At 40.8% G+C, this 20,653-nt stretch overlaps 3 protein-coding genes and 1 non-coding gene across 9 annotated transcripts in view; 1 reads left to right on the top strand and 3 right to left on the bottom strand.

Moving 5' to 3' along the window:
* ap2b1 (adaptor related protein complex 2 subunit beta 1) overlaps nt 1–6,295 on the bottom strand; it is a 29,432-nt gene extending 23,137 nt beyond the window's left edge. The window contains exons 1-8 of one of the 4 annotated variants that reach the window (XM_017459673.3): nt 6,163–6,295; nt 5,496–5,553; nt 4,701–4,806; nt 4,060–4,195; nt 3,726–3,971; nt 2,978–3,168; nt 2,320–2,541; nt 1,381–1,501 (exon numbers count right to left, since the gene is read on the bottom strand). In XM_017459673.3, the coding sequence (XP_017315162.1) occupies nt 1,381–1,501; nt 2,320–2,541; nt 2,978–3,168; nt 3,726–3,971; nt 4,060–4,195; nt 4,701–4,806; nt 5,496–5,532 (1,059 nt within the window). In that variant the 5' untranslated portion in view covers nt 5,533–5,553; nt 6,163–6,295. Of the gene's footprint in view, nt 1–1,380; nt 1,502–2,319; nt 2,542–2,977; nt 3,169–3,725; nt 3,972–4,059; nt 4,196–4,700; nt 4,807–5,495; nt 5,554–5,955; nt 5,978–6,162 lie in introns of those variants that run through there. The other 3 variants (XM_017459674.3, XM_017459677.3, XM_053677156.1) reach the window with 3 other exon arrangements.
* Nucleotides 6,296–6,379: 84 nt separating this feature from the next.
* On the top strand, nt 6,380–8,907 carry pex12 (peroxisomal biogenesis factor 12). Its single transcript, NM_001200959.1, is given in 3 exon segments — nt 6,380–6,687; nt 7,449–7,984; nt 8,384–8,907. Coding segments are annotated over 3 exon segments (1,056 nt in total). The 5' UTR covers nt 6,380–6,558; the 3' UTR covers nt 8,775–8,907.
* Nucleotides 8,908–10,924: 2,017 nt separating this feature from the next.
* LOC124626510 (Z30 small nucleolar RNA) lies at nt 10,925–11,020 on the bottom strand. The gene has a single exon (XR_006981377.1). It is a non-coding gene; the product is annotated as a Z30 small nucleolar RNA (small nucleolar RNA).
* Nucleotides 11,021–12,989: 1,969 nt separating this feature from the next.
* orai2 (ORAI calcium release-activated calcium modulator 2) lies at nt 12,990–18,135 on the bottom strand. 3 transcript variants are annotated; one of them, XM_017459683.3, is made up of 4 exons: nt 17,856–18,135; nt 17,281–17,340; nt 15,703–15,938; nt 12,990–15,396 (listed from the first exon to the last, which is right to left on the bottom strand). In XM_017459683.3, exons 2-4 carry the CDS (start codon nt 17,315–17,317, stop codon nt 14,827–14,829), a joined length of 843 nt encoding a protein of 280 aa, XP_017315172.1. In that variant the 5' UTR covers nt 17,318–17,340; nt 17,856–18,135; the 3' UTR covers nt 12,990–14,826. The 3 variants fall into 3 exon arrangements, with proteins under 3 accessions (XP_017315172.1, XP_017315171.1, XP_017315173.1); XM_017459682.3 differs by having other exon boundaries at nt 17,952–18,134; XM_017459684.3 differs by lacking the exon at nt 17,856–18,135 and adding an exon at nt 17,464–17,839.
* Nucleotides 18,136–20,653: the final 2,518 nt, after the last annotated feature.

The raw sequence follows: 20,653 nt of genomic DNA, 5'->3' as shown, positions 1-20,653 counted from the left end.
TTTAGAGATGCTGGATGGAGAGAGAGCTGTTGTGGTAAGGGAAGAGGAGTCCAGAGAAAAAGCCATGGGAGACGCTTCTGCAGCAGTGCCACCAGCCAAGAAAACTAAGCGGTCTTTGTTTATTTCCAAAACATTTATTTTGAAATTGATGCAAGTTCCAAAGAAGTTGGGGACTAATAACGATGTTACAAGTTGAAATAAGAAGGTGATGTGAAACAGGCGAGTCAATCATCAAATCATAGTATATAAGGAGCCTCCAAAAAAGGCCCAGAGCAAGGATGGATCGAGGCTCGCCAGTCTGCCAACAGATGAGTCAGGGAATAATCCAACACTTCGAGAACAACATTCCCCAAATACAAATCAGTAGGATTTTGGGCATTTCCCCTTCTACAGTGCACCATATAATTAAAAGATTCAAGGAATCCGGTCAAATCTCAGTGCATTAAGGGCAAAACCACTTCTGGACACGCGTGATCTCCGATCCCTCGGACATCACGGTCTTAGGAAAGCGTCACGAGTCTGTAACGGGTATCCGGACATGGGCTCGGGAATACTTGGGTAAACCTTTGTCAGTCTACACCATTCGTTTTTTATTTCGCCTCTAGAGGCCGCTCTCGTCCTGTATAATGATGTATAAAACGACCCTTCTCAGGCTCCCAGGACAGGCGCACAACCAGGAAACACTGTCTGTGTGGATTTTTTGCAGAAAACCATTATCGGTGCCGATTAATCTGCAAAACCGATCAATCGGTCGACCTCAACTGGTCGGTACTGCGCACCGTTGCATAAGGAACACAGAGTAAAAGTCTAAAATTTGCTCATTAATTGTAATACTTTCATACTGAACACAATAATCAGCCATATCAGTGTAGCCCTGATCAAGATCAAGGATTTACAGGAAAGACGTATACAAATGCTATTTTTTCCCTTTTTTTTTATTTCCCAATTTATCAAACAGGACAGCTGTAGTCCATGTTGCAACAGAGAGAAAAAAATCTGTGCCTTGACAGAAACCGCTAGACGAGAGACAGGTTTTTACCACAGGGAGGGGAAAAAAAAAAAATTGTTTACTGTTCTTTGACAGTGCCTACGCTGTGATTCAGATTTTACTCCACCGACGATGTTCTTGTCCGAACGTGCCTGCGCTTACACAAGGATTTTCTGGCAGCTGTTGAACAGACTGCGACTCAGATGGCAACGTGTTTACGCGAGCTCCCTTTGGGCTTTGTTCGAGTGGAGAAAGGACTAAAGAAAAATGTTACAATTAAAGCAAATAGAATTTTTAAAAAGAAAGAAAAAGGGCATTACTCTTGTAGGATTAGCTTAATTTCTGAATACAGAGGTAAGAATACGGTAAGAGGATGTTTGGGGCAGTCGTACCTGGGCGATGTTGGCCTGGGAGGCCAGTCGGATCATGATGTCCAGTTTCTCCAGCTTGACGTAGATGGGATCATTGTACTTGACAAAGAACACTTTGATCTCCTGCTTCAGGATCTCAGGCCTGGCAAAGAGAACAAAATCAACCATGTGTGGTTCTGGTTTCTCTGCTCTATTAAACCAGATTCAAAATCTTTTAAACAAGACGACAGTCCCGAGTGTGAAATAATCTACTTGCAAACGTGGGTTTAATAGGAATATGTTAAGACAGAGAGATGTAGCCTACTTATAACGCGTTACGTTCGGCTCAGCTTTTCCGTGACTGAATATCAAACATGGCGCGGTGTATGTAATCGACTATGTAGAGTGTACAAGGCAACTGTGGTATACTCTAGGTTCTCTAGGCACTCGCTGAACATTGGTACCCGTTTTAAATATATTATTATTTGAAACGTCAGTCAAAAGGTGTTTGAGGTGACCCCTACCCAATAAGTACAAAGTCTAATGTCGTTTAATGTGATATAATATAATGGTGGCTTGGACATACAGAGTAAATGCAGACTGACCTTGGTGAAAGGATGAAAGAATTATTATTAAAAAAAAAAAAAAGGAATTCCTTGATCTCTTGTGCATTAAAATGCCTAAATTAAAAGCATTTCTATAAGGCAGCTTTCAATGCGTACAGTATTAATTTATGGTGAGGGCACCTTTAGTTATGGACAATGAGATATAATTGATTGAAATGAAATCGAATTCCATGCTATAAGCCATCGCAGTAAAACGAAAAGGTGAGTCGTAGAGTAATACTGCCACCTAGTGGTATTTATAGAATTCGTTAAGGTTTTGCTTTCATAGAGTGGTGCAGGGACGTGACATATGACATGGCATTCCGAGCCCTGTGGTGCACGAGTGTGTACTAGTGAGTAATGATATTGCTCTGACCTCTTCTGCACAATGAGGTTGATGTTCCTGAGGGCCACGTACTGGACCTCGGGCTCGCCGGAGAGCAGCGTCACTAGAGGAGGAGAGAGCTTCTTCAGCAGCGTGTTGTAATAATCCGAGTCCTTCGGCAGCAGCTCCAGGAACTTCATCAGGACCTTGACGGCTGACAGCACGACGGCCGAGTTGGCGTGCGAGAGACGTGGGGTCACACGCTCGCAGATGCTATGGCGACGAGAGAAAAAAAAGAAAAAAAAACGCAAGGTTGAACACTTGGAAATGTGAGACGGCTGACATTCAAAAGCTTGAAGCTTGGCTTTACGTACATATAGAATGTCTTTTCTCACAACGTAACTGCTGTGCTTTGCAAGCCAATGACCAAACATAGACTTTTCTCTCCGGAGTAAAAATATAATAACGCCATAAAATACAGAGTAAAGGCAATAACTTCAAGACTAAATCAAAGTCCCTGTAGATGACTTATCTTGACATCAGGCTGTGATGGATGGGTTTAGTCATACAGCTCGCTGGTAAATTACTGGGAATGTTCATTCTGTTCCTTTCTCAGGCTACAAATTGTTCCTGTTCTTGTTCTCTACATCTGACCCTGTAATTTTATTACTTTCTTTTTTTTGATACTCAGGCCTCAATCTGTTTTTACCTCTGGGCTTCCCGTTCGTCTTTGGGGTTGTAGTTGGACAAGCAGTCCAGGATGAAGATCTGACCCCACTCGGTGCACTCGTTCAGGGCTGTGAGCAGCTTGTTGATGTTCTGAGGGTTGAGATCCAGCAGATTGCTGTTGGGGTGAGACTCGCTGATCTCAGACAGAGCTGCCACAGCATTAGCCACAACCTGGAGTGAGTGAGCAAGAGACACATGTTTCTTTTCCTTACACATCACTTTACATTGATTTGAAATCAAGAAACGTTCCGTGAGGAAACCTTCATTTCTCTTCAAAATGAACAAAGCTTTGTGAATGTGATACAAAAGAGTGACTGGAGTCCCACATCCCCACTGTTTCATCAGGAGGGAAACATGTATAGGAAAAGAAGAAGGAATGTAAGAAATAAAAGGAAAAGAAAAAAAATAATGGAAAAAAGAAGGAAGGAAGAAATGAAAGAAATCAAGATGGAAGGAAGGAAGAAAAAGAAAGGAAAATAAAGAAATTAAAGTAAAGGAAAAAAATATGAAATGAAGGAAAAGAAAGAAAAAGAACAGAAAAGGGGCGGAGTTAGTAGTGAACAGGACAGGATGGTAATATTGTTTAAACTTATTTCAATGGGTTTTCAGTAAGATCTGACTGAAACCAATCAGTAATTATCTCCTTCACCGCTGTACTCTCTTCTGCCATCTCGTGTCTCAGGCATGGAGGTAAAACTCATCTTAGCTGCACAGGCGCTGTTACACACCATAGGGTTGGAGTCAGCGATCAGGTCCCTGAGGGAATCCAGAAAGCCCTGATCCTCCACCATCTGCGCGTTGATGTCGTGCAGCTTGGCCACGCACACGGCTGCCGTCTTCCTCACGTACGGGTCCTCGTCCTTCAGGCACTTCCTCAGAGGCTCGCATAGGTACTCTGTGATCTTGTCCACGCGAATGCAGCCCATAGTGCGCACGGCCAGGGCACGGATAAGAGGGTTAGGGTCTTCACAATCCTGAGAGAGAGAGAAAGACACAAGTGAAGTTATGTCACTTTACTGTCATATCTCAGATTGCTTTTCGAACACTGGGAGATGCGCTCGCCTTCACAAAACTGTTGACAGCCATGATGGCCATGTCAGGTTGACTCTTGGCGTAGTTCATCAGGTACAGATACACCAGCTTCTTCAGCTCCAGGTTATCAGTCTGCATGCAGTTTACCACATCTGGAAACAAGGAGCTGAAGAGGGAAGAGAAGACATTTACAACATCATCATCATCCTGACCAACACCAGGCTCTTTATAATCTGTTCATGTAAATCTGTCATTAATTCTAGCACAGATATTTCAACCAAGGCTTGAGCAAGTACAAATGGTGACTAAACACACAGCACACAAGAAATTTTTATTTATTTATTTATTTATTTATTTAAACGGTGTAAAGAAAAAAATTAAATAAAAGCATTTTAAAATAGCATTTTAATTTAGTGGATCATTTTAGTAGCTTTGTAAATGTAGTGCACATATGGATGTCTATACGTTTAAGACATACACAGGCCCTTTTAGTCTACTGAAAATGCTGACTGGCTACTAAACATACTAAACGTCTAGACACTTCAGCTGGAGAGCAACAAAGGTCAATTTCAAGCCCGAGCTGCATAACACATAAAAGGAAATGGCTTTGGCCTTGGACTTGATTCTTTTGCCCAGACCAAAGAAACGTCGAGGGATAAAACAGATCATACCTCACGTCCTTGCCTACGGTCATGGCAGCGATGACCTTTTTCACCGCTTCCTTCCTCTTCTCTTTTTTCTCATTGTTCAGCTCAGCTTTCAGCTCGAATATCTCTCCTGGAAGCAACAGAACAAACGAACGAACAAACGAATGAATGAATGAATGAATGAAAGAAACACTTAAGTGGAAGGAACAGTTTTGCCCCCACATTGAGGAGATCGAATGCATTTCCCCCAAACGAACAGTTTCATCGGTGAGCTATAGGTACAGTGGATAGCATTTTTTTTTTCCTGTTAAAACAGGTTTTTTTTTTGTGATGTAACTAAAATAAAATGTCTTTATGTTCTGATGAGACCAAGGTGGAAAAAACAAGTCAAAACAAGTACCAAATCTACTAGTTTGAACTATGCAGAGTGAGCGTGATCATTTTACGTTCGGCGCTAACGTGATCCAATTACGTCAGAAAATCTCATGAGCACATTAGCGCTGACGAGAAGAGAATGAAATGAACCCGAGGAACCCGGGACTGGTCCTCATCTCAGCCGAGTGCGCTGCGCTCGGTTTTAGGCTGGGGCTTTTATTTGAAAAGCACACGATCGAATCAGGCTGACTGTGCACGGTGAAGCATGGTGGTGGCGGCATCACGCTACACAGCTGCTGCTCTTCAGCCACGACTGCGATTTTTACTCGCTCGCAACAGCCTGCCATTTTCACAGAGGTGTGTTGACTTACTTTCTTTTTAAATATCCACTGTAGATATTATTTTAGCCTCCCATCTTATATAACATCTCAGTCACTGTATTACCTTTCTTGTTTGTGGTGAAGTACTTGGAGTCGGTCATTCTGAATGGTTTTTAGGTCTGCTGGGGGGGAAAAAAGCCTGCATTATTGACAGTTAGAATACAACACAAAAAAACAAACACAAACTGTATAAGTATTTGCATACCAGTATATAAGGAAGAGAGAGAGAGAACTATATTGACACATTCTGCTAGTGCAGCATTCTCAACCATCATTAAACATTATTTTAACTGTAATATACGAGTCATTTAAAAAAATATATATATGTAAGTGAACCAAGTGAATGTTGTTACTTATTTTATTTTTTTAATTTTTTTATTTTAAAAAACGCCTAAAAAACGTTAACGTATACACACACACACACACAATCAATACATAACCGGCCAGCTAACACTTGCAATTAACCGTCAACCAATTACTAGTCGTGTTCCCGTTTAAATGAAAAACAGCAGTAAAATGCATACTTTATGTCCTAACCCGAATGTCAGCGCTGAAACTTTATTTGTATTTCTATTTTTCTGAGATACGCGGGTGTTGCTGCTAACCCTTCTTGCTAAAGCCAAGCTAACGGAGCTGCTAGCCGCAAAGCTAACATCTTAACTATGAAGCTGTAACTAATCACACGGTCCACCAAATCGATCCCCCCACACACACATACACACATACCTTACCTTGGGTGTTTTTAAAAAAAACTACTAAATACAAATTCTGTCTAATTCCTATCCCAGTGGCTTGGAGTGTAATTATTTTTGCCCGTTCTCAGGCCACAGCTGTAGAGACGGTGGGAAAAGATGGGAGCGCCTCCCGGAAAAAAAAAAAAAAAAAAAAACACCAAAATGAAACCGGAACTGAGTTTAGGCAACGTTTGGAGAAACACGGAGCGATTATGATGCAGCACGGCATGTTTATACGATTACGTTGCCATATCCGCCGCGTTTTTAAATGTAGAATGGTTGGAAATATATATAATCGTGCTTCTAGAAGTTCTACTAGAAACATTGAATTTTTTGTATCCGTTGTTTGCTTGTTAATCAAAGTATAATTATTATAGTGTTAAATCCACGACGATGGCGGAACGAGGAGCACATCTGACCACAGCAGTAGCAGCAGGTGAAGGCAGGCCCTCTATTTTTGAAGTTTTAGCTCAGGACTCTTTGATGAGTGTTGTTAAACCTGCCCTTCAACACGCCGTTAAAGTAAGTCGTTTTGAAAACGAGTCTTCTAGTTTTTCTGAAATGTATGTGAAATCAGACTGTGTAATCAGTGATCAGACTGTTAAAGTCTTATTGATCTGTTATTTTATTTGTGTAAATAAAAAAAAGAAACTTTATTTATATATGTATGTATGTATGTATGTATGTATTTATTTATTAACAGCTGCTATATAAAGTGTCCTGTTCATTTTGGAGTATATACACATTCACTGGCCACTTAGGAGCACCTGTTATATACATCGCATTCATGCAGTTATCCAATCAGCCAATCACGTGGCAGCAGTGCCGTGCATAAAATCATGCAGATTCAGGTCAAGAGCCCCAGTTAATGTTTACATCATCAAACATCAGGATGGGGGGTGGAAATGACTTTGTGCCATGGTTGTTGGTGCCAGTATTTCAGAAACTGCTGTTTCACACACACAGCAGTTTCTAGAGTTTACACAGACTGGTGCGAAAAACAAAACACATCAAGGGAGCAGCAGTTCTGTGGGTACCTTGTTGATGAGAGAAGTCAGAGGACTATGGGCAGATTGGTTCCTGACAGGAAGGCTACGGTAACTCAAATAATCACTCTTTTTAAAATTGTGGTGAGCAGAAAAGCAGCTAAGAATGTAGAATGTGTAGAACCTCGAGCTGGATGGGTTACAGCAGCAGAACACCACATCCTGTCAGCCCAGAAGTGGAATCGAACAGTTGTGGCACATGCTAACCTGTATTTATTGTTCGTTGTGCGTCCGTAGGTCCTCGCTGAATCCAACCCAGCTCGTTATGGAGTCCTCTGGAGGAAGTTTGATGAGATCTATGCTGTCCTCGACCTTCTGCTGCAGCACCACTTCCTGCTGCGCACCAGCGCCTCCTTTTCAGAGAACTTCTACGGGCTAAAGCGCATGGGCCCGGACGAAAGTAGACGTGTACATCACGGCCTCGGCCGCAGGCGACATCTGCGCTCTCTGCTTCTCCTAGTGCTCCTTCCTTACCTCCGAACCAAACTGGAGAAGGTGCTGTCTCGTCAGAGAGATGAGGACGACTTCTCGATACGGATGCCCCAGTCCCTCACTGAGAAGATGTACAGAGCCTTCTTGGCTGCATATCCTTATGTTTGTATGGCGTGGGACGGCTGGAGTTTTTGCCATCAGTTGCTATACATTTTTGGCAACGCACGCACTCATTCACCCCTGCTATGGCTGGCGGGAGTCAAACTGTCCCATCTGACGGCTCAGGACATTCACAGCTTGGATCTCAAGCCAGCAGGACAAGCACTGACCTCTAGCCAAAGGTGAGCCTAAACATGTGAAGCACTTAGTATCCTCTGAATGCTTGTTATAGTATTTGGATGTAATTTTGATATATTTAAAAAAAAAACCACACGATCAAATCAAGCTGGCTGTGCACAGTGAAGCATGATGGTGGCAGCATCAAGCTATGTGACTGCTTCTCTTCAGGTGCGACTGCAGTTCTAACTTACTCACAAAAACCTGCCATTTCACACACAGGGCTGTGTAGACAAGACAAAAAAAAAAAACATGCTGCAGAATATTTGCATAATATTAGAGATGTAAAATTACAAACTGCACCTTTAATGCAGTTTATTAGCATGTCACTCTGAAGTTGTCTTGTATGTTGCATTTGAATCATCATCATAAAAAGCATAAAACACGTGTTTTTCCTTCCTCAGCTTTGGAGGACGGCTGCAGCGCGTCTTTTCCATGGTGGTTGGCAGCGTAGCTGTATCCCTCTCCACCGGTCTCTCCATGGGAGTGTTTTTCCTGCAGTTTTTGGAGTGGTGGTACTCGTCAGAGAACCAGACCACTATGAAGTCTCTCACCTCTCTCCCTACACCTCCACCCCCGCTTCACCTGGAGGACCAGGATGCTGTGCTGACACACAGCAAACTGTGCCCGCTTTGCAGGAAAGCACGCGGTAATGACACAGCCCTGGCCACCTCAGGCTACGTTTTCTGTTACCGCTGCATTTATACGTACGTGAAGACTAACCACAGGTGTCCGCTAACAGGCTACCCGTCTGAACTACAGCACTTAATTAAGATCTATTCTCCAGAAGCGTAGCTCAAACTAATCATGTGACCACACATGCTGGGAAATTGACTTTTTTTTTTTTTTTAGCTAGTCCGATCACTTGACTCAACTTGCCAAATGGCTCATTGCCATATTTTATATAAATCAGACATTTGTGATATTATAACCAGTGCTTGTCTTACTTTGACTAATTATAGCTGAAATTGTTTAGTGAAATACCTTTGTATTAACTTTACATATGCAGTTCTTAACCTAAATCAGAAAGATACGACACATGTGCACTGACAAAACAGCAAGTATCCCTGCCTTTTGCAGTGTGTCTGTTCATTATGATTTGTTTCCATTTGTAACCATAACTGATCCACTTACCATAATACACCCGCCTCACACGAGGGAGTCAACTCAAAGAAGAGCCGACTCAAAGAGTCGACTCATTCGCAAACGACACATCACTTGTTTGAAGTGTTTGGTGCACTTTTCTAATGTAAAATGCATTTTCTGAACATTTTAATGCTTTAAAATAAATAAATAAATAACTAAGTAAATATAGAGTGTATTTTTAAATGAAGTACTTGGATTTAAAGAAAAATGCTGTGATTTAGCAGTTAGTATAGCCGTGTTTTACAAGTTGTATATGCAGTGCACTGGAATTGTTTTGTTTATATCACTATATGAGGAATTACAGCAGAAAAATTGGATGACCCGCTTCAGAGGAGAGAATCCATATTTCTTCCTTTACACAAAGTGAGTGCGTGAACTCTTTCAAATGGTAACGAAACGCTTCACATGACCTACATGTAGCATGCTACATTCAAGTTGTTCTCAGTATGAAGAAATGACAATCTGGATGGATGCCATCACAGGAAGTTTAATGGGACACTCAAATGGGTCTGAGGCTCTGTAATGGTTGGCTGCATTTCAATTTGGTATTCACCCCCCTTATGATTTAAAAAAAAAAGAAAAAAAAAAAAAGAAAAAAAAAAAGTGGTGGTCAAAGAGGTGAGTTTCATATGTATCTATTGCGTGCAATAGAAAATAGATCAAATAAAAATAGCTAATTTTTGCAAGAATTGCACCTCCTGCTTCTACCCAAGTAAGGCATTACCAAAAAAATTTTTTAAATCACTTACATTTTGATAAAATGTCAGAAAAACTGTTAACCACTACTTTTAAGGCATTTCAAAGCCTATAATTTCCCCAATTAGTCACAGTTTCCTTTGTTTTTTTATGTCCCCAACTTTGTTCCTGTAAGTATCCACAAATTCTGCAGGACAGTTGAGAGCTACAACAGGAAGTTGTATCATTAACCTGCCTGATAAGCCAAATAAACAAGCGTGGGCGTCACTGAGGACAGGAGTATAAGCATTAGGGAAGATATTTTATCCAATTTAATCAAAGATGAAGGGCCCTCCCCAAAAAAATTTATCTAGAATAAAATTAGCTTGAAGATTTTATCTGCACAGTCCTGGTTTACGAATTAGCATCACTTCAATACCAAGCAGCTATCTACAAGATGTGAGAGAACATTGAATGTCAGAAAGCCTTTGGGAGTGAACTGGAACAGCTATCTTTAAAAAGGTGGAAAGATGAGCTACAAAGTTAAACTGTTTTACGATATGATCGTTTTTAAAAATCCCATTCACTCAACAACCTTGTAACAAAAGTTGCTTGAGATTCAGCTTAAAAATCAAAACACTAAAATTCATCCATACACCACACTGTTCAATTCTTAATTCCAATTGGGCAGAAGCTGGAAGTAACTTATAATAAATAAATAAATAAATAAATACATAAAATAGAAGTATCCATTGGTTTGGGATTTTCTGTGATATGCCTCTTTTTTGGAAGGAGTCTCCAGTTTCAACACCAATATGCATGGCTCAATACAGTGTGGAAGCAATTACAACCTTGCAGAATTGCAGCACAGAGGAGAAACAATAAAATTTGAGATGCAAACCAAGTAACTCAAGTTGAAGGTTCACTCAGCAAGCCTAAATATAGCTGTTCCCAGATCCATGACCTGCTACGTCCAGAGGTTCATAGCAAGAGGCCCCCTGAGAGACTTTGGTTCAGTCACAGAGTCTGGAATGCACGAAGAGAAAAAGTTGCAGAGAAAGAAGAAGGGAGGGAAGAAATCAAAACAAAACAAAACAAAAAAAAAATCATCCTACACAACTCTGCAGCTCAGAGAGAAGATTAAATGCAATCAGACCCTGGTCATAGACACCCAGAAGTACCAATACCAAGTCAGCCATATTTCTTTACTCATCATAGCTGCCTCACGTTTGCTTGACAGAAACACCAGTTTTGCACAACATGCAAAGCAAACCAGATTTGTTTGGTATGCAAATGCAGTCAGGAGGATGTCTACTGTCTTTAAAAACACCTGCACAGACATGGCTGTAAAAAAAAAAAAAAGAAAGAAAGAAAAATATTAAACATTTGTTGTCAAGATTACCTTTTAGACAATGGGTACGGTTTCACAGTAACTCAATGATACCCAACAATCAGTAGCACTGAAACAGCTCTACTGCACAAGTTCTTATACAAGAAGCACCCGGCTTCACTCTTTCCCTCATTAAAATTCATTAGGCTTCACCTGACTACAGTTAGTTACTAATTACTGGCAGTCATTGAACTGAGCAAAAAATGAAACCATTTTGGGAGATTGCACTCATTTTTATTGTTAAACAATTACAATTTTTAAATTTTTTTGGAACCTATAACTATTTTTTAAGTGCTTGTAAAGCTTAACTCAAGTTTTTCGATAAGCAAAAAAACAACAGGTTGTTATACAACCATTGCTCAAAGTAGTGGTTATATACGTATTGCTTCAATCAAGTATGCACTCAAGGTTGGACTACCTGTAGCTGTTGTTGTTTCGACTGCTCTTCATTAGGGGTCGCCACAGCGGATCACCTTCCATTGTCTGCATATTGGTTTGGCACAGGTTTTATGCCAGATGCTCTTCCTTATGCAACTCTTCCCATTTATCCGGGCTTAGGACCAGCACTGAGTGTGCACTAGCCTGTGCACCCCCAGTGGCCGGGGCTCAAACCCACGATCTTGGTATCGTGAGTCCCATGTGATGCCAACTGAGCTAGCCGGGTACCGAGGTTAGACTACTTGCAGTAAACAAAACAAAGCGGTTACTGGAGACGAATGAATTAATGAACAAGTTCTCTAATGCTGCGATTCGTTTTACTTGGAACTCTGAAAAACCCATCCTGAGACATGGAAATGTTCACTGGTCATTCAACTCGGAATTACAAGTTGGGAATTTGGGCAACAGTAAACAGATCTACTCTTGTTTTAAACTTGATTTGACCTTATATGTAGCTTTGAAAGTTTAGATTTGTAACATAATTCACTTGACTTCAGCCCTGCTTACGTGATTAGACCACTATGACAAAGCAAGACCTATCAAATAGAACCCAATGTTGTCTTTTCCTGTTGTAATCTATCTACCTCAACGTTGGACATGGTGTGTTTTCTGAGATACTTTTCTCCTCGACATGGTTGTAAAGAGTGGCTATTTAAGATTTGAGTCACCATTGTCTTTTTGTCAGCTCGAACCAGTCTGACCATTCTCCTCTCCACCCACAGTACTACTGCTCACTGGATGATTTGTAAACTCTAGAGTAGTGATCACCAACCCTCTCCCTTAATATCTTCAACCAAAACCTAACATCTGTTTGAATTGATCGAGAACTTTTTAAGGCAATGATTAGGTGGTCAGGTGGGGATGATTACGGTTGGAGCTAAAGTTTCCAGCAAGGGTTCAGGGTTAGTGACCACTGCTCTAAGAGACTGTCACGTGTGAAAATCCTAAGGCTTCTGAAATACTCAAATGAGCCCTTCTTTCACTAACATCTAGTCATCTAGGTTAGAAAACCAAGACTAGAATCGAGGCACTTCCTCCATAGCCTGAATTCACCCACTCTGAGCTGAAAACGAAGGCCAACTTGAATCAGTCTCCAAGGAGACTGAGTTTTTCATGCATACTGAGTGACAGTGCTTTCACCACACCAGCTGTCTTGATGCCAGGCTTGGCTGTTACAGTAAGTCTCACTTCGCATACACTGACGACCGATCAATAAAATATCTGTCCAGTCAGCTCATTGTTTTTAGACCTAGTCTCTATACTAATAAAATGAGATAATATATCAAACATGCCAAGAACAGCAAATATGCTGACCTAAGCAATATAGTCATTTAGCATATAAATGGCTCGTGTGATGGATAGAAAGTAAACAAAATAACGGGTTTATTTGACATAAATTAACATACACAAGTTTGTTGACTGAATGTAAAACAGACATGCGACACGACAAAACATTTCTCTTGGTTATAGGTTGTGCACAAAAAGAGTGTGTGTCTACTTTGACAGGAAGTCCATCATCACACAATCATTTATCATGTTGCCCACACAGAGTAGAGTGACGTGCTTTTCTTAAGTCTACAAGACATTTATTTTGTGATGTTTATTTTGGTCAAGGGTTCCTCTTCAGGGCCTTTGGCACGACGTGGACACCCAAGTGATTATTAGGATTTTCATAATCGATGGATATAGTACATAAATAGTAGTTTGTGCATTGATAAACACGACCCCACGCACGTATTTGCATTAGACCTAAAAGTTGTAACACAGCTTTGTCGTAAAAACCTTTTATGAAATACGACTCTGAATCCTGCTAGGCTACAAGTGCACTTTCATGTCTTGTATTTGAGATAAGGCAGGCATTTGTTGGTCAAAACACTTTGGAATGTCGTCCTCGTGTGTTCCTGTTACATAAACAGCATGCGAAAGTTCAGAGGAAGCATCTTGAGCTTGCTGCACGAAGATCAGCCTAGTCTCGTACGGTCCACTTGCGTCTCCTAAGTGATGGCACCAGTTTAAGATGGGATTGTTCAATATATATATATAAAAAAAATAAATAAAATGCTCGGTACAAATGCTCAACCATTTCCTAATGTAAACCATCTATAATGCAAACTGACACACACACTGGAAAGCCTAATGACACTAAGATTCTGGTTTGTGCTTCCAAACTGACTACTTATAAATACTGAAATGTGTGTGTTTTTTTTTTTTTTTTTTTTAAATAAACAGAGCTGTAACTCTTAAGAGCTTAAGACTGTTAGTGTAGTGGTGGTTATTAAATGGTACTTTTGAATAATTTTAAAGACATGAACTGTAACAACAGGTTGTAAGAGTGAAGAGTCTCGACTCCTTGGTATAAAAATTACGCAACACTACATCATTGAAAAATAAATAAATAATAAAAACCAAGAAGTGGAAGCTCTGATGATACACAGACATGATTTATCGCTGCTGCATAGCCGGCACACTTTGTCATATCAGCCTACATAGCTTCTAATAACTCTTAACTGCTGGGTCATTTGTATCCATACGTATTCTAGGATACATTTTTGGCATACTCAACAAACAGGGGTGGACGAATTAGTAACCCAGGACAAGCAGATGGCATGTTCACATTGCATTGGTTTTAAACATACTGAGAGACACAAATAAAATCTTTCACGCGTGATCCTGTGACCGTAGCGTCAGCCAACGACTTGCTGAGGGAGTAAAGATGATGTGCTGCACGATCGTATACTCATTTGTTTCTCTCAATGTGTATCGATGCACTTAACTAGCTAAATTTGCCATTGTGTCAGCTACCACTTTTCAGTCTAGGCAAATTATTTTTTTAGGAAACCAGGACAGCACATTGGCACTTTTACTTACCCAATGGGCTAGGTAATGAAATGATGATTTGTCCACCCCTGTATAAACACCACACTGCTAACAAACCTGGGAACCAAAGAGTAAAATAATCCTATAAAAGCATTAACTGGGCCTTGAAGCATGGCAATATAAGCTGATAGAAACTCTTAAACCATTAGAAAAATCCAAACAAGCAGAAAAAATTAGCCCTTGCTGCAATTCTGTAAACAAGCCACACAAGACACTGTCGCATTTGCTTTAAAAAAGGAAAAGAATTCAACAATGAGCAAAGTTAAAGGCATAAAGAGGGTGCTGCAAAAAAACAAGCAAAAAAAAAAAAATCCCTGAAGATCACACTGCTTGTAAGCCACGTTCATGGCCATCCAGCTGCACCTTGATCTTGTGCAGCTCCTCGATCTCCTGGTCGTGGCGATTGGTCTTGTGGCGCACCAGTGAGCGATAGAAGTGCACAGTGAATATGACGAAGATGAGCCCCACGGGCACCATGATTATAGTGGAGGCAAGTGCCGCCTGCCAGCCACTGTAGCCCGGCTCAGGAACGGATGCCGTTGATCCCGGCACACCCTCTGCCCCTGATTTAGGAAAGGTCCCCGAGTCCACGGGCAGGAACTTGATCCAGCAGAGCAGCACAACCTCAGCGAGGAAGAGCAAGATGCCGAGCGCCGTAGAAAAGCCCCAGGCCAGCTCGATGTAGTGGTGCATGCGCTCATGCGGCGACTCGCACACCGAGTTCAGGTTGTGGATGTTGCTCACTGCCTCCACGTTGGGCAGGATGCACGTGCTAATGAGTAGTGCGAACAAGTGAACAGCCACCAGCACCGTGGTGCACACGCTGAAGCCCACCAGCAGAGCACGAGGGTAGTTGTACTGCACCTCCAGCTGCACCTCCACCATGGCTACCTGCCAGCAGTGTATGGAAAATTTCAGTAAAAACTTTCACAGCATTCAAATAACAGTCATCAGAGACACAACCAGGGAGATGAATGACTTGTTTTCATAGGCTTGTGTGAGATACTGTGCTAATCTCATGACTAAAACAGAGATTTCTATACAGCTGCATTTATCTCCCCCAACATACAGAAGAGGATAAATATTTAAGAAAAAAAAAAAAATTCCTACTGGACCTCGTGATCACATTATCGTATTCACAAGAAAGCTAGTTGATGGAAGCACACAAACGATTCCCATTGCAGCATGCCTACTGACCATGGCGAAGCCGGACAGCAAAGCCGATGTGCGGCTGGACGCTTTGAGCTTGGCCCTGCTCAGGTAGAGCTTCCTCCAGGAGAGCGCCTGCACCGAGTGATGGTTGGAGGTCACCAGCTCTAGATAGCTGCGCCGGACCCAGTCCCGATAATCCATCCCGCTACCGTCCTGGAGCCGACCAGACATCCCGGCTGTGGACGAGGCCGCAGGAACGTTCAGTTCGTTGTTCATGGCCACTAGCAGAAAACACAAACAAGGAGGGTCACACTTGAACTATGCGCATAGGCTAGGAGGTCGACCGGTAGTAAATTTTACCAATAACCAAGTACCTGCTGATAACTGATTAGTCAACCGATAGGTTTTAAAATTGATACTGAATGAAAATATAACACTCAAAGTGTAAAAAAAAAATAAAAAATAAAAAATGCTGAACTTTTACAAAAATACACAGTATTGACTGTACCATGAAAGTGTACTGTACTTTTTAAATGAAATAAATATTTATAGCTAAATTATTAATACAAATTAAAGTAAATAAAGCAGTAGAAGTTGGATGAAAATATATACATCCAAACTGAACCAAAAAGTAACACTTGAAACTAATAAGAGGCATCCAAACTGAATTTTTTTTTAAATAATTTTTTTAAATTAATTTAAAAAAAACAAAAACAAAAACAAAAAGTCAGTGAATTTTTATTTCACCTCTAGAGGCCACTCTCATGCTTTAACAATGGCACACCCTTCTCAGCCAGTCCCACAACAGATCCAATCAGGAAAAACTATAGGTGTGGAATTTTGCGGATAACTAATAGTTCCAGCAATTGGATATCAGAAATGATTAGTCATCAATCAGTTGACCTCTAGACTAGGCTACTATCTTGTGAGTATCTCTGCGATATGCAGTTGAGAGAAGACAACATGCACTTAGACAGTGTACAGTCTAGCAACTTGGAATATTTCAAACGAACGTTTGCTCTTTTTTGTGACACACAGCAGGTGTGTCACATGTGCGTGAGTGTGTGTGCATCTCTGTGCGTCATTAACAAGCCTTGGTGCTTGGGCGTTTCAGTTGTACGGACATCCACTCCATAATCTGTCTCTAAATTTTTGAAATGGCTCTGTACATCATAGACACATTGACTACACTTACATTACCTTTTCTCCTCCACAAAAAGAAGAGAAAGATAATTAGAATTAAATATTTCAGCCCACTGAAATCATTTTCCATAGAGGAGCGACAGTATGGGGGAGTATGAACTCTGCCCCAATGGGCTTCTATTAGCATTTGCTGCAGTTCTGTTGTTTGACCACTAGGTGTAATCAGGGATACGTTTAGAAAGCTCTTTCTAGACGTTTCCCAATGAATGAGGATGTTGGCTGAGAGGATGATTGGACTAGTAGTCTTAAAGAGCAGACAGCTTTAGGGTTCCACATGAATTGGAATGATTCCCACCACACATTCATTTAAGTAGTGTTCTCAATGGTGAAAGCTGAGGTTATTATTATTATTATTATTATTATTAAAATATGTTAATTCAGAAGGAGGTACCTGGCTCTGTAGCCTCGCCTGATACTTACACGGTTGGGTTTCCCCGCCTTTATGAGTGGGTTTCATTGCACATCTCGGGTTGACAAAAACTGAAAGAACAAACGTCAAAACAGCTCATTATGATGTAGAAGATTAATACAACCCCCCAAAAACAATATTATATCAACACTGACAAGTGAAATATATAGATAAAAAACAACAAATTAACGCACTAAGTTCAGTCAGCTGTAAAAGAGACGCTTTTCACTAGCCACGTCAGACACGAATAAAAACTTCACACCCAAAACAAACATGACAACTAGATACCCAGCTAAGCTAATTTAATGTTATGTCCAGGGTTAAAAAAAAAATTTTTACTCTCCAAAACAACCGAAAATAAAAACAAAACACGGCTCTTTTTTAACTCGACAGAATGAAATCGTTTCCTGAAGTGAATGATTAGCAACGCTACACATCTTCAGAACAGACAGACAGACAGACAGACAGCTAACACATTCAGCGTCCAAGACATTCGCTGTGTCCTAAACATTTTTCTAACTTCCTGTCCATGCTCTCTATAGCTTATAACAGTGTGTCTAACAGTGTGTCTACGTTACGCCCTTACGTAGAATTAATGATGACTACAAGACCCCCAGCCTGACATCCTAGTCGTTCGAGATGCTTTTCATATCCACGCCTTTTCTCGCGATGACTCGCTCACCTTCTGTTCGGTGTTTGCCGAAAACTATCCAAGTTCACGGTTCCGATGCGGAAAAACCAGAGAAACGAGCTTCTGCGTTTGTTTGTTTGTTTGTTTGCAGCTCAGACGTAGAGACCCGCACAGTGATTCCGGTGAAACCGACCGGACCTGCGTATATTTTTGTTTCCGTCTTATAGCTCCGCCTCCTTTGGGCTTTGACGGGTCACGTGACGTGCGTGTGGCCATTTTAGGTTAAGAAGAACGCCCCCACTTTAACAAACGCACATGCGCACTAAGTTTTGAAGCATTGGCCATTAACCAAGTTTTTTTTTAATCTTTTTTTTTTTTTTTTTAGTCAGTTTTCCCTTCGGGATGCCGTTTGTTTGGATTTTGTGGGAGACAAATAAATGTGCTTGGGCTATATGTGCTTGGGCTGGTTTTAAAAACATTTCACAAGTAAAAACAGCTTTCTCTACACACCCATTCACCAAACATAAAAAAAATAAATAAAAAAAATACTGCCATAGGGCATGTCTACAGGAGGGAAGTTGTAAAGTGTTCATTAGATACACACTCAGTGAGAACTTTATTAGGTACTCCTACATTGCATGGTACACCCTGTGAATGAATTGTGCTCTGTGATGGACTGGCACCCTGTCCAGGATGTACCCCGCCTTGTGCCTGATGCTCCCTGGGATAGGCTCCAGGTTCCCTGTGACTCTGACAAGGAGTAAGCGGTATAAGATGGATGGATGGATGGATGGACTCTGTGAATATTTTAACAGATGCACCTTGGTGTATTTTATAGTTACTGAGTGTTTCTATAAATAAGCCCCCCATTACCACATGTATTAATTAAAAGGGACCACCAATAGACCCCCCCTTAACCCCCCCCCCCCACCCCACACACACACACACAGACAGTGAAGTGAGACAGTGTTACACTTGTGTTTGTGGTTAGATTACATTTGAAATTAATTTTACCTATACAAAAAGTCTGAGAAACAAGCATTTAAGGGTATACCTCCAGGAAAAGAAACATCTATCCATCTTCTGTACCGTTTATCCTTCAGGGACACAGGGAACCTGGAGCCTATCCCATGGAGCATAGGGAACAACTCAGGGTACACCCTGGACAGGGTGCCAATCCATCATAGAAAAATATATTTTGCTCATATGAATTCATAGGGGAGCCAATAACTGTTGCACATCTATATTTAACAAAGATTATATATATATATATATATATATATATATATATATATATATATATATATATATATATATATATATATATATATATATAAACCTGTGTTATGTTTGCAATTGTTTGATGTCCAGGAGAACAGACTATTTTTGTGAACTTTTTGAACAGAAGATCAAACAGTTAAACAGTAGACAATTTTTCACAGCCCTCTTTGCTCATATTTACCAAGGGTGCCAATATTAGTACAGGGCACTGTATATTGCTTCAAACAAATACATTTAAATAATAAAAAAAAAATGTTTGAAACCTCATGAGAAATATGTCTTTTAATATTTCAAAGTATAAACAGAAGGAAGGATCCAGGCCTCATGGCTGGAAAGAAAGCTACGTCACTCTTTAAAAATAGATCTACTCCTTATGTGGAAAACTTGTAGAATTGAACTCATTCCCATGTTTAAGCTCTAGATACTGAGCAAATATCTTCAAGTTACTCAATTTTATGGCAAAGAGATGATCTCAAATGTGATTGGGCTGAAGGTGTGATTTATAGAATACTACAGCAGCACAGACTGTTGTTCCAACTTTAAGGCAAATCACATTTATGTTAATGTACCTCGCTTATATATCAATTTACACTTGGACTTGTATGCCAGTTGTTGATATGGTGAAGTTTTCTATGAGGAGACGTTTATTTAACATTGCGGAAGACGTTTCGGAGGCCCACCTTGTAACACTCGAGAGGTAAAGCTGTTCCTCGTCATTTTCAGACACTAGAACCTCTTCAGGACTTTGACATTTGTGGTTTCTCAGGAATGTGACAAGCCACATGTTTGTTTTATTAACTTCAATAGACTAATTTGTTCCATGGATATTCCCCAACATTAATTCAATTCAATTCAAATTTTATTTGTATAGCACATTTTTACAATAGACATTGTCTCAAAGCAGCTTTACAGAAATATCAACATGGTATACAGATATTAAAGGTGCAAATTTATCCCAACTGAGCAAGCCACTGAGTGGCGACGGTGGCAAGGAAAAACTCCCTAAGGTGTTAATAGGAAGAAACCTTGAGAGGAACCAGACTCAGAAGGGAACCCGTCCTCATCTGGGTAACAAGTGAAAAAGTTCATTATGGATTTATATGAAGTCTGTTTGGCCTTAAGAGCAGCTGTAGTCCCAGCAATCTGGAATTGGAGTAGATGAGCGCTCCATCCAGAGGTAGGACATCCGAAACGGATCAGGATCTCTAGTATCTCCATAAATCACACATCGTGTGTGGCTCGACAGAAGGAGAGAGGGAGAGAAAAGATTATTAGGATTGTGCTTAGCGTAACAGAAAGTCTAGTCCGGGTAGGCTTGAGTAAACAAATACGTTTTAAACCTAGACTTAAACACTGAGACTGTGTCTGAGTCCCGAACACTAATTGGAAGACTGTTCCATAACAGTGGGGCTCTATAAGAGAAAGCTCTTCCCCCTGCTGTAGCCTTTGCTATTCGAGGTACCGTCAAATAG

This window comes from Ictalurus punctatus, chromosome 28, assembly GCF_001660625.3.
Source record: "Ictalurus punctatus breed USDA103 chromosome 28, Coco_2.0, whole genome shotgun sequence".
Taxonomy (NCBI): Eukaryota; Metazoa; Chordata; class Actinopteri; order Siluriformes; family Ictaluridae; genus Ictalurus; species Ictalurus punctatus.
The sequence above is the reverse complement of the archived record's forward strand: the minus strand, read 5'-3'. Positions and strand labels throughout refer to the sequence as shown.

What these genes read in the sequence shown, in the direction of transcription:
- orai2 (XM_017459683.3), bottom strand. Translation starts at nt 17,317, where the DNA reads ATGAAACCCACTCATAAAGGCGGGGAAACCCAACCGT. An exon ending in AGGCGGGGAAACCCAACCGT is followed by an intron (nt 15,939 to 17,280) that starts GTAAGTATCAGG and finishes GTTTTCTGCTAG; the next exon opens with TGGCCATGAACAACGAACTG. An exon ending in TGCTGTCCGGCTTCGCCATG is followed by an intron (nt 15,397 to 15,702) that starts GTCAGTAGGCAT and finishes CACTGCTGGCAG; the next exon opens with GTAGCCATGGTGGAGGTGCA.